The 14,100-nt window shown below is 35.4% G+C and overlaps 1 protein-coding gene across 2 annotated transcripts in view; it reads right to left on the minus strand.

The window, feature by feature from the left end:
- Positions 1-937: 937 nt before the first annotated feature.
- Positions 938-14,100, minus strand: part of LOC126975675 (E3 ubiquitin-protein ligase CBL) — a 94,212-nt gene continuing 81,049 nt past the window's right edge. Inside the window, exons 10-13 of one of the 2 annotated variants that reach the window (XM_050823675.1) lie at positions 6,559-6,796; positions 4,815-4,936; positions 3,898-4,297; positions 938-1,595 (exon numbers count right to left, since the gene is read on the minus strand). In XM_050823675.1, the coding sequence (XP_050679632.1) occupies positions 1,378-1,595; positions 3,898-4,297; positions 4,815-4,936; positions 6,559-6,796 (978 nt within the window). In that variant the 3' untranslated portion in view covers positions 938-1,377. Of the gene's footprint in view, positions 1,596-3,897; positions 4,298-4,814; positions 4,937-6,558; positions 6,797-8,811; positions 13,839-14,100 lie in introns of those variants that run through there. The other variant, XM_050823692.1, reaches the window with a different exon arrangement.

Below are 14,100 nucleotides of genomic sequence, written 5' to 3' on the forward strand. Positions count from 1 at the left end.
TATAATCCCCACTCAAACCTCAATCGTAATTCTATAATATATTCTTGGGCTTTGAATCCAGTGCTCAATTCGTCCAAGAATATTCCGTGTGCATTAAATGTATAATCCCCACATAAAAGTCAATCGTGATTCTATAATATATTCTTGGGCTTTGAATCCAGTGCTCAATTCGTCCAAGGATATTCCGTGTGCATTAAATTTATAATCCCCACTCAAAAGTCAATCGTGATTCTATAATATATTTATGGGCTTAGAATCCAGTGCTCAATTCGTCCAAGGATATTCCGTGTGCATTAAATTTATAATCCCCACTCAAAAGTCAATCGTGATTCTATAATATATTCTTGGGTTTTGAATCCAGTGCTTAATTCGTCCAAGGATAATGTGTGTGTATTTTTATATGCAATCGAAAATTGCAAAATAGAATATTACTTACCTATATTATTATTGTATATCATGTCATTACATACTGTGTATAAATGGTGTCATTAAAATATATTGAACGGTTAGTGTCGCTTATAAAAATGGCGTCGTGCGATCCTAATTTAGCCACGGCCAACTTGTGTGATAGATTATATTTTTTCTGGCACGAGACCTGCATCTTAAACTGGGTTTACATCCTAAATAGTTAATAATATTTTTTTATATAAATAACGTCTGAAATTTCTAAATTTTGTAATTTTTTTAATTTCATTTTATTCATATTAAACAGATTAGTAGTAACGTATGTAAAATATTGACTACCACAATATTTTAAATATTATTTGACGAGAAATCTATCTTACATCCAATAATAAAAAATGGGCTCCGGCGTGGGTCTTCAGCGGTGAGCTAAAGTAACCTTATTTTTATCCGATAGCACCCGTGTGTTTATTTGCCTGTTGAATTTGATTATGCTTACATGAATCAAACCGTCTTAAGCTCACCGCTTGTATGACTGAATAAAATTTCAATTTCAAATCCAAAACTTCACATTGAAGGTGTGAAATGTATCAAATGAATGAAATGTATTATAAGGTATAGTTGAAAAGGAATTTGAAATTCATCTGTAGGTAAATCTTGCCCTTTTTCGTTTTTACCATTTTGATTACAACTCAGAATTTACTACACATTTGGGTGTTACGTGACGCGAGCTAAAACACCGCTCAAGATCCATACCGGGCCTCTAGGCGACAATCAGACTGAAATCAGTCACATAAATTCCCGCGCTAAAATCCATCCAGAAAAATCGATATTTATACATAAAAAATATACATTTTCAAAGGTACAATTGATTGCTTTTTGTTTTAAAGTCAACACCAACAAAATTATTAGGCCCAAAACAGACGACGGGTCCGGCTAACATTAATTTTTAAACTTATCAACTACTCATAAGATTTAGCATTTATTTTGCACCTTAGTGCCGAACTCGTGGAGTATATCGCAGGCCATTTCCAAATCGTTTCTGGTGATGCCCAACGCGCGAACTACAATGTCTTTGGGATAACCTTCGTTTACGAGCCGCGCAATGTAATCCAAATTTATATTTTCGTACGAGAGATTCTCGTTGTACTTCCGACCATGCTTGTCGTGAGTAAGTGGGTTGATTTTCGAGCCTGAAAAATAAATTTATATAATGAATGAATGAATGAAAACTATATCAAAAACAAACCACATAGAATAATACAAGTAAAAAACACTTACAGAGGTAAAAAAAAATTAAAAACTAAAAAATAATAAAAAAATACAAAAGGTAAAAAAAAACATAGATATGTATAAAATTGTAGTGATTATCTTAATTTAAAAGTACTGTGTAGCAGTTATTGCTATCAAAAGGAACTGACTCAGCATCATGCCGCGTTGGTATAATACCAACACAGCGCTGATTTTCAGCAGCCCCCTATATATAGTACTATTCAAATGTTGTAAGCCTTCTTGAGTATAAATTCCGTAAACATTCATTAATTTTGGATTGTCGCAAAATTCCGCCTAATTCAATAAATTTTCATATATAGTACTTTTAAGGCCTATCCCAGACGACTATCCGTGACGCACTTTTTAGTCTGTGATAATAAAACATATACAATTATATTATGCAGTAACGCAAAAAGTCTGACACACGGATTAGCCCAAAATTCTCTTTTTCTTCTTCTTTTTTAAATCTCACGTACGAAATAATACACCGCAATCTCTGTACTTCCATTTCGTGTATATGACTACAGTTCTGCCGACAAAATGAGCGAAAGTGTGCCTCGTGTGCGTTGAGTCTGTGTAATGTCTGCCACAGACATTTTGCGCGCAAAGCAGACTTTGTGTGCCGCAGACCCAATCGCACCAAAAGTGTGTCATCTGCGATAGGCCTAAAGCTTATATACAAGAGTGAAAATATCAAATAATTTTTTTTTTGTCTTTTACATTAGTGATAAACACAAGCATAACGAGAACAGATAAATCGATGATAAGCCTAATTGTAAAATGTCTTTTTTTATTAACACTTGCAAGCTATGGAATAGGTTACTATATTTTTTTATGGAAGAGGAGAACAAACGAGCGTACGGGCCAACTTATGTTAAGTGATCACCGCCACTCACACAAGACACAGGAGCGTTGCTGGCCTTTAGGGAAGGTGTACGCGATTTTTTTAAAGGGACCCATGTCGTATCGTCCCGAAAACCCGCAATTTCCTGGAAGAAAACTGCATTGTGGAGGAACACCATACATCGAAATGGTGGGGATGATTTTTTGATTCGTGGCGAGTCATGCGAAGGTAGAATTCGGCGGCAGGACTCAGGTGAAACAGATCTTCGGAACACTTCCTGTGATAGATGCGGTAGAAGATAGAAAATGTAGCAACGTCGTGATCGAGACGTGCACAGAGCACTGGATCCCCGACAATTTAAACAGCTCTGCGTTGCACGCGGTCTAATGGTTCGATCTGATACTGGGGTGCACCAGACAAGATATGACGGCAATGCTCCATATGTGGCCGGATGTGCGCTTTGTAGAGCGCTAGAATGTGGGCCGGCTCTAAGTATTGCCGATATATTATGACATGGTTACTTAAATGCCTATTAATACTCGGTTAAGTCGAGTTATGTTTTGTTGGGTAATGTATACTTATGCTTTCACAACAGGCTCTCAGAAAATGTACAAAACAAATTATTAATTAATTACAAAACAAACGAAATTAAAAAAAAATCAAATCGTTTGTTTTGTGAAAGTCAACTTTACTAGCATATATGACTTTCTTAATGATATCAAACCTCGACAATGAAGCGACCGACCCAGGCTATTTGATCAATAAATTTAAATATTGTAATGCAATTCTATTAAAAAAAAATTTCCACTGTGTTACTTGCGTGTGTTCTTCTCAGGGCTCAGATCTTTTCGAATGTGCATTAGATTTTGATGTTCTAAAGATTTTGAATGGAATGATTTTCTATGGAATGAACTTCCTTGTGCGGTGTTTCCGAGACGATACGACATGGGTACCTTAAAAAAAGCGCATACACCTTCCTTAAAGGCCGGCAACTCTTCTGTGATTCCTCTGGTGTTGCAAGAGATTGTGGGCGGCGGTGATCACTTAACAACAGGTGACCCTTACGCTCGTTTGTCCTCCTATTCCATAAAAAAAAGGTAGGTACATTGACACCACGCGAACCGCTTAGAAAAAGTTTGACGGCCGTTTTCAATAACGTATCTCTAGTTACGGATAAATTGCTATCACCGTTTAATGACAAGATCTTATCGTTTCATTGTTATGTCTAATAAAGTTTGTTATTAATTAATAAGTCCAATGCTATCTGTCGATAGCTTTGAAATGTAAGTAAGCGTAAAAGGATAGATATGTCTACCTCTAGTAAGTTAAACTAAGGATAGATAGGTTATTGAAAAGGTTAAATAAATAAGTCTACTCACATCCATTATTCTCATTCTCAACATTTTCGTACGGCGGATCTTTATTGTCCTCAATTGGAATCTTTGGCATCGTCGTGGACTTAGTCGGCTGATGTTCTACACTTGTGCCAGTAGGCAATGATCTTTGCCTCGGCGGCGCTCGATTATCCAGTCTCTCCCTATCCGCAGCTCTTTCAATTCTATCTGGTTTATCCGGACGCTCGGGCCTAAAGTCGTATCTGTCAATACCGCGATTTTCAGAATTGGAGCGCTCGGATCGGTGGTCTATGCGTTCCTTAACGTCAATCTGTCTGTCTCTTTCTTCCGTTGTTTCTGGAGGAGGTGCGGGAAGGGGACGGCTATTCGATTGCGGTGTGCAGGCTCGTCGTGGCTTCTCGAATGCTCTTGGGTCTGGAGGTATCTGAAGTAAGAATTTATTTTTAACGAAATTTGACAGCTAATGAGTTAATGAGGAGGTTTTACTTTGCCAGTTAGACTTGGGCTTGGCTAATTAAGGTCTCGTATCCGAAGGGCTAATCTAACAGACCTTATAGCTTTTTGGAAATCTCCCCTAAACAAGAAACTAGATGTTTTGCAAGCAACAATTTTAAATGAAATAAAACAAGCATAAAAGTATACAGGCTATAATATCTTTTCAAATAAATGGCATTATTTTTGCATTTCTATCGCACCATAATCAAACTCAAAATCAAATTCTAATAAGCTAACTTTGTACATTACTACTACGAAATAAGGTCCTAATTTAAATTAATGCACGCAATTATTTAAAAATAATTACGTGCATATATACCTATACATAGTTAATGTACTTATGCGTATATACAACGCCGCTCGGACGTTATTTGATGACCTTTTAATAGGCGATTGTGAGTCTAGTTGGTTATTGTAGGTACGTCAAAAGTTACAAGGGCACTTACAACATCATGTCTCGTGTCGATGATGCCGGTGATGGTCTCCGAAGAGCCGGTGATGACCGAGGTAAGCTTGTGTCTCGCGTCCGGTTCCGGTTCCAGCGATGATCTCCGGCGAAGGTCTGGAACTAAAAGTATGTTCATTTAACTTCCAAATCCACCCGAGTTCCTAGCGATTCTTCTGCGTGTAATTCTGATATATCACGCTGCCTAAGTAACCCCAAACGAGGTAATATGTAGATGTTTCATTCATTCACCTTTAACACAAACCATATAACTATTTTTTATACTCCTCTCTTCTTTTCTCTCTCTATCTGACTTTTATAAAGCCACAATCACTAATATAAGAAGGAGAACCTGTTGTACTTAGGACAGTTTTTAGATATCTATGTTTTATTTTTATTTGACGAACTTTACTCAAACGAATTTTGCATATTTTGAAAGGTCAATTATTTCAGTATTCACCACCAAAACATCAAAATGTATATTTTATACTCACAAGTGTTTTAATAATTAAAACGAAAAAAGTGATTTATGGCCAAGGTAAAATATACCCTATACTATTCTTAACTAAAACCGTTTTATTCTTTTAAATAACATGTTTAACAAAAAATAACACATAAATTCTGAACAAAATCAAAATGATATTCATAGTTTCGTTTTTTCTAATGACACAAGTTTTTTATATTTTGCATTGCATTATATTACGTTCATGTGAAATAATTTAAAAAAAATATTCTCCTAGCCAAAGTACAACATCTAAATGTAACTTGGCCACAGACCAAGTTACAATTGATTGAGAGTGACCGAGGTACAACACTACTCCAAATTTAACAAAACGGTGGATGTCATTTAATTTGGGGTTAATTATCTTGTAACTTTATGATTATTTTAATACTAGTTAAAGAAAATAACTAATGGCATACAAAAGTTCAGTAACTATTGTAAAACGTTTAAAACTCAGACTTCAAAGCATATTATAAATACTTACTTTTTTCCCCAAAAAACGTTTTTAACGTCGATACAAACACCACCTTAGTGACGTACAGAATACACTAGACAATAGAATTTAACATCGCGGGAATTTTTGAAACCAGCCTTATGGCCTAGGTACACATAGTGCTAAAGTACAACAGATTCCCCTACATACTTTATTTTGAGTCTGAAAAAGTCTATACTCTATGGCCTAAAAAGCACAGTTATTTATATTCATTTTGATTAAATTACACTCGTGTCGTCATTCATTGCTATGTGAGCCACAGGCGCAGAACATAACCTAGGCCTACTCACCGTTTTTGACACTTCTTATACAACTGTTGCATAACATACTATTATATCATTAAAAACTGTACATTGACTTACTTTGGTCGCTTTGTTGAACTATAATTGAATTTAAATTTAAGTCCTTCCTAGCTTGTTGGTAATTCTAGGAGGATTCTACTTCACATTTCTTCTCAGCGTCCGAGATAAAGATGCGATATTTTTTTTTCTGAAGTAAGTACAATGGGAAAACTCAACCGAGTTTAAACTCCTTATTTTTTTATTATTTTTGTCAAAAGTAAACACCATGTTCATCTGAAATGTTGATCGTTTGCCGTTGGGGCTCATCTGAGGCATACCTCATCCGAAGTTAGGCTTTGTTTATATAACTACACACGCATCCCCATAAGATATCACTTCGTGATGACCACGACTACTCTGCCAAGAGTGTAACGTAGAAGAAGAAGGCATACGTATTTTTTTAACTTACCAATCGAGCTAGCAGAAGCCAAGTCCTGCACGCTAGATGCCGCTACTATGGTTTCCGCAGGCGATAAACTCTTCCTCGGCGGTAAGGGCGGAGCCCTAAGCTCCCCGTAAGCATTCTCAGTGGGCGCGGGCGCCTTCCGCATAGCCCTCGGCGAATGTCGGGGCGAAGCACCGGCCGAGCGAACTCCGGGCCGGAGCGAGTCTATTGTTGATGTTGCTGCGTTGAATTCTGCCCAATCCTGAATTATAATTATCCTTAAATCAGCTAGTAGAAGTCAGTAGAACTATCTGTACGTCCGGGGCAGTACCGCCACCACAGCTATTACAGTATAATTCATACTTATACTGCTGTTTTCTAGTTTTATTCCTGGAGCAGGATTGTATAAGAGTCATTCCACACAGATCGAAGGCGTTCGAAGGTTTATCCATTCTACACATTTACTAAAAGAATGGACCTGGCGTCAATTACGTAACTTTGACGCATGGGTACCGTGTGCAAAAAAAGCATATTTATAAATATTTACGTAACGTCCGTCACTGTGGAACACAAAACAATGGTCCAACTAAAAAATGGTAGGAAAATTAATGACTGCCCAAAACAGTCCATTAACAAATACTGACTAAAATAGTCAAATAATGTAACAATTATAACAAAAAACTTAACAAGGATAGGTATTCAAAAAACGTTATGTCACAGATGAAATTAGCCGCGTATTGGTGACAAAGATGCGAACATTATTGCCGCAACAGGATGAACGCAGGGAGGTGAGCGGGGAAACGGGAGAGGCGTTACATCCCAGCGAGGTCTAATCTTTTAGTTAACGTGTCATATAAGGAGAGCAGATAGTATGGTGCGAGGAATTCAGTAGATACTGAGCTATCAAAGCGACAAACTCGCCTCGGCAGCGATCTAAGTCGAAATTGCGATCAATAGTCGGAGGGCAGAGGCGGTATTAGTACTGCAAACATGTTCCTTTGTTATTGGCTAAGTGCGTAAAGCCCTCGATAACTGATCAGTGTTGACTCTTATGTTACGCTTTGTGTCGTTTTATAAGGCGTAATGAATAAAATTAAACATTTTGGTAGAGCTAGCTATTACGTAATTATGTGAGCAGGCAAAGATTTTTTTTTAATGAAAATAAGGGAAGAGACGAGGAGCATATTCAGCTGATGGTAATTTGTACACCCTGCCCATTACGCGCCTAATTGCGCTCGTCACCTTGAGACGTAAGATGTTATGTTGTTGTTGATTTCACTAGCTACGGCGCCCGTCAGACAGAAAAACAGTAATGTTTACATATCACTGTTTCACGGCATAAATAGGCGCCGCTGTGGTAGCCATAATCTAGCCGGCGTCCTGTGCAAAGGAGCCTCCCACTGGTTAAAAATAATTATAGGGTAGAAACACTGTGTTTTAAATGCACTTTATTCACCGTATTTACCACGGGGATTCCGAAGAGCTGTTTCACATTATACCTACCCTCAATTTCCACCACGCACGTTACAAATAAGGATATCATCCCCATCAGATGATGTCCGGCGTTCCTCCACAGTGCGGTTTTCAAGAATCTTTCTTCCACGTACTACAAAGCTGTGGAATGAGCTTCGCTGTGCGGTGTTTCCGGGACGATACGACAGGTACCTCTCTTCAAAAAGGCGCGAATAGTTTTCTATAAGGCCAGCAACGATCGGGTTATTCCTCTGGTATTACGTCACTCGAACGGTTAGCTCAGTTGGAAGAGCACTCGCACGGAACGCGAGAGGTCGTGGATTGGAGCCCCGCATCGTTCATAAAATTTTGTTCACAAATTTTAGTTGTGTATTAATCCTAGAAGTGAGGGTTATCACTTTAAAAAGATAACAAATTGTACGTGTCTAACTCGACGTCCTACTCTCGGTAGGCGTCACTTCAATATTATGGTATTTATGTTGCCCTAGATCAGGACGGCTTCGTACCACCTTCTGCAAACGTTTACAATGTAATTCTTGATGCAAATATTAATTAAAATTGATTAATAAGTAATGTAACATAAAGATGTACTGACTACTTTTTTTATTTAAAAAAACTGCCGTGCATGAAGACCTCAACTATAGCCGTAATTTGACTATAGACTTATTAACTTCTCGTTTCCACAGACGCCGTTAGTGTTGGATTGGTAGACCAACGTTCATACATTTTTACCCATTCTCCAATTAAAAATCTACGAAGATCTTCATATATATACACAAACATTCGAAAAAAAAAAAAAACAACTTTTAACCCAAAAGTATATTAATTATTATTTAACACTTCATTATCAATCCTTACATATATCAATATGAAATAAAAATAAATTAAAAAATATGACATAAATTAAATTTTAAATGAACCATGGGGTCTCTCTACACTCAGTCGTTTATGTTTTCTGTGTACTCGGCATCTTTCAAGATTTCGTATAAATTTTTTACTGAAGTACTTAATTTAAGATGCAATATTAAAATGAGGAATATTTCCATTTATTATTTCGTAATGCATCCGTATAACGTGTCTGTACAGAGAAAATAATTGTAAAACACGTGGCAAAATACTAAAAATATTTAACGCAGTAACCTTTTAATAATAATAATTGTTAGATTACACATTCCTTAGATCATTTATACGTCTAGATAGACTAAAGCTGTGAAAACGTCGAAAAAATTGAGTTTAGAGTTAACCTATATTTTGAGCAATTCACGCACACTACCACAAAGTGTCTCATACAAATCGCGAGTGTAAGACGCACACTAAAGTATAAAAGCTGCACCGTCTGTTTTTATCGGTTGTTAAACAGCAAGAGATTCTATCTAGACGTAAAAATGATCTAAGACAGATTCCATAACTCTTGTAGGATTGAGTAAGCAGGTGAATATACATATCAATAAACGCAATTATAAAGTAATTTTCGTTAAGTACGTGACACGAACTATCATTTACTTTTTCTACATTAAATTCGGTAGCCAGATTCAATAACACACATAAATGGTCTAATAAATTTTCGCAATAATGCAACAGCTAGGCTTAATATAATTTAACTTTACTCATTACTTACTTTACTAACTATAATATGATATAATCTGAAAACTAAGCTTAAAATTTTCGAAAAAGACACATCTACGAATCAATGGCGTATAAAAATGCATTGTTGAAATATACATTAAAAACTAAAAAAAATACTTAAAATTTTATACACAATACTCGTCCTTAACGTCTTTACGTCAACTCCTAAAACAAATTATTTTGCACAACATATCACAATCACACGGAGAATACCATACTAATTTACATACAAATACATCATAATCTAAAAAAATATTAATGTATTGATTAAGTACAGCTGTACCAGTCTACTCAATATTCAGCCCCATTTAAACAAAATATTGTATATATAGCAATCGAATTATCGAGCAATGTTTCTCATAATGTATTTGCCTCTTCTGCTTGCATATCATCGATTTAGTAATTAATTAAATTAAAACTCAAGTGGCATTTAAACGGAAGTGGTAGTGGGCTGGGCACATAGTTCGACGGACAGATGGCCGGTTGGACAGTAAAGTCCTCGAATGGCGACCACGTATCGGAAGACGCAGTGTTGGTAGGCCCCCCACAAGATGGACCCACGATCTGGTCAAGATCGAAGGAAAATATTGGATGAAGGCAGCGCAATACAGATCTTCGTGGAAATCTTTGGGGGAGGCCTTGGTCCATCAGTGGATGGAAATTAAAACTCGAAATAAGAATTGATCTGAATACTCATTAATAAATGATTTTCAACGCACTTGTATATCTAGTGCAGACATACTGATCTCATACTTATCTACTGTCCTATTATACTCGCATCAATCCCCTTTCATAAAATATCTATTATTCTTAGTACTCTGAAGCACTAATGCAGTTTTAACATAATGCCGGCTGGGTACAAGTATTGTGTTTCGGTATGAAGGTGCAGCAAGTGAGAATACTGGGCTAGTTAGACTTATCATCTTAAGTCTTTAAGTGACAAGCGCAATTCCGATACCACTCAGTATTTTGGGTTTTTCAAGAATACTGAGCGGCACTGCATTGTACTGAGCAGGACGTATCACTAAACATTAGGAATACGTCTTATTCGTGTCTTCAATTTTCTAAAATTGTTAAAATATGTGCAATAGCTCCACGTTCATCTACCACTCTTTATGACCAAATCACTTTGGTAATAATTGTCAACCATTAACTTTTTATGGACGTGGTAAAGAAACACCAGAGGAAATTTTGACCTGGAAGAAATATCTATCAACACCACACATTGAATGGCAACACCGCATATAAAAATGGCGGTTTTTAAATGTTTTTAAGTATTTATATTATAAGTAAATGTTGATAGCTGAACAATTACCAGCACGGGACTCACTATATAGTATGTGAGCAGCCCGTATTGTATCGTATCTTAGAAGAAGTGTGTTACTTTTCATTTATGAACGGTGTTTTCATTGCGATAAATAAACATTATTTACCTACGTAAAGAAATTAAACAGATACGACCATACTATTTGTAAGAAGCGTACACTATTAAATTTAAATGAGGCCAAACTTTAAAAAAATAGAACCAAACGCATTCGCCATAACAAGAGTAAAAAAAGCATACTTAAACTGGGACAAAGCACATATATCCGTTGCACAGCAAATAAAAGTTATACATGCAAAACTTTAAAATGATTACGTCATGTGTCAAATAAAAGTACAGGAAATGAAGCGATGGAGGTTACTTATTTAATTCAAATCATTATCAAAAGTAAAGGAACCATTTATAGTTTAAGTATGTGATCAATTTAGAATGGTAATATAATGGAAAGTTAAACGACTCGTATGATGTATGATCTCAAAGAAGTAATATATATTATATTAGACGCCATTTAATCATAATAATTTCATAATGTCTGATAATAAGTCAAATTATATACTGTATTTAGATCACAAGTACAATATTCATTATGATGTATTTTTAATATGAGTAAATATCATATTATTGACGGTTGAAACAAAGTATTTTGGACATATGTATATCTACGAAGTCGGATGTATAATTTAATGTTTAATTGATTATATCACCACTTTTACAATATTTGAAACAAACACAAAACAGCACGTGAATAATCCAAATAAAGTAATACATGCAATAGCACACTTAAGATTAAAAATGAAAAAGAATGAATTGTGATCGAAAGCGGATGAATGTGTTTAGTCCCCATACACTAATGCAATACACCACGATTCATACAGTCAATATCTTTAGATAACATTTATACGTATTGTCGACATTATCGGAATAATTAAAAAGTATTATCAAAAAAAAAAATTAATTTCATTAAAAAAATACAGTCTAATATCGTAATTATCATAATATATTTGGAGTTCAACGGGCATACGCTAATAAATAATAATATATTTTTTTATGATAATAAGAGACGAGACGAACATGACGTTTAGCCGATTGTAATTGATACGCCCTGCCCATAACAATGCAGTGCCGCTCAGGATTCTTGAAAAAATCCAAAAATTCTGAGCGGCACTACTATTTCGCTCGTCTCCTTGAGACATAAGATGTTGAGTCTCATTTGCTCAGTAACTTCACTACCTACGGCGCCCTTCAGACCGAAACACAGTAATGTTTACACTTTTACTGCTTCATGGCAGAAATAAGCGTTGTGGTACCCACAATCTAGCCGGCATCCTGTGCAAAGGAGCCTTCCACTGGTTATGTTTAAAATACTTGTGTTCAGATAAATACTGGGGGCTATTAAACTATTAAACAGGCGGACGGTATTTCTTACAATATGCTACTATTATCTTAATCTAAGCTACGCACGCATCATACATAGGTGAAAATAAAATAAATAATTATGGAAAAATAAGCTTTATACAGGTGCAAACGAACCGGACGACCGAGCCTTGCTCGGTTTTTTAAGAATATACAAAGCTCGAACAAAAAAAATACTAAAAGGACATCTGGATTCGAACCGGGATCTTCTGCTTTCCGGATTACCCAATGTCCCACCTGAGCTATTACAGTCTTGGCGAAATTTACCTTTGTATTCTAATGTTAAGCCTTGCTAGATCGATATCTCGCCTCCGAAACTACCTATTATACCAAATTTTATGAAAATCGTTGCAGCCGTTTCCGAGATTCAGATATATAGATATACACGCAAGAATTTCTTGTTTAAAGATATAAGATTATACGTCTATATGTGACGTTAGTGAACGTTACAACTTGGCAACATATAAAAGTAATATAGTACAAGTGAAACGACATTGCAGGTCCCTTGATGTCTCACTTAACCAGGTTTCACTGTATATCGTTTAAACAAATTTTCGTTGGACCTTTGCATTGAAATGTACATCATATACCCCACACGTATGGGTTTCATGAAAAAGATTTTAAAATTGTACGATTTGTAACAAAACCTTTGTAGAAAATAATAATTCACATAGTTAATTAATAGTCACTAATACACTGCAAGTTTTTGAAAAGTTGGCTTAAAAATGACTATAGACACATCCACTTTTTTATTAACCTATGCGTTTATCGTACGTAGCTTAGAGTATAATGAATAAAGAACCATGCATAATCTAATATAAACTTTATGCCAGCGACATAAGATTCAATATTTGAGTTATCCGGAAAATATACAAATTAGACTTCACTCTATTGTCTTAACTTTTGACTTTTAGACCAAAAATAACAAAATTATTAAAAAAAAAATTTCGTGATCACAATTGACCCATCATGTAAAGATATTTCAACAATAATTGTATACAATCACAATCGTTTCAATCAATGCGATCTGGGTAAGCAAATTCTCTCTATAAATAATCTACAATGATTAAACCATTCATAATAATTAATTAATTATAAGACCTTATTTAGATATTGTACTATTTCGTCACTTCCTGTCAAAGCTCATTCCAACTACAGTGAAAAATACAAAATAGCGTGATAGTAAGAATAGGTTCTTTTAAAGCAGAGCAGTTATTATGTATAAAACGGTTATAAGTTATATATTATGAATTATATATGATTAATTTGTATATTGACTAAAGTTATGGTAGTCCAATTTATTGTAATATATCATATGTAATCATATGGCGAAAAGTAAATAAATCTTTATAATATTAGTGGCCGGGTAACTCAAATATCAAAATCCATCAATATTATAACAAAAATGAAACAATGCGGTGACGGATGGACGTGCAAACTAAGCATGCGGCGATTTTCTCTCGCGTCTCTGCAAAACAAAACAATAACAACATGCTGAGTTATATATAAACAATCAAAACATAAAACAGACAGACAAACAAACACACAGAAGCTCCCTTCGCTATTTAGTTCAGTATCGCTTTATATTACACAACATTATACGTTTATATACGTTTGTGGCAGTTATCCTCGAAAATTATCTCAATGGGGTAATTGAAATCATTTGCTGGGGTAACTGTAAACATGCATAATGTTATATTCCGTATACAATTGAAGAATATTTATATAGC

Source organism: Leptidea sinapis, chromosome 2, assembly GCF_905404315.1.
Source record: "Leptidea sinapis chromosome 2, ilLepSina1.1, whole genome shotgun sequence".
In the NCBI taxonomy this organism is placed as follows: Eukaryota; Metazoa; Arthropoda; class Insecta; order Lepidoptera; family Pieridae; genus Leptidea; species Leptidea sinapis.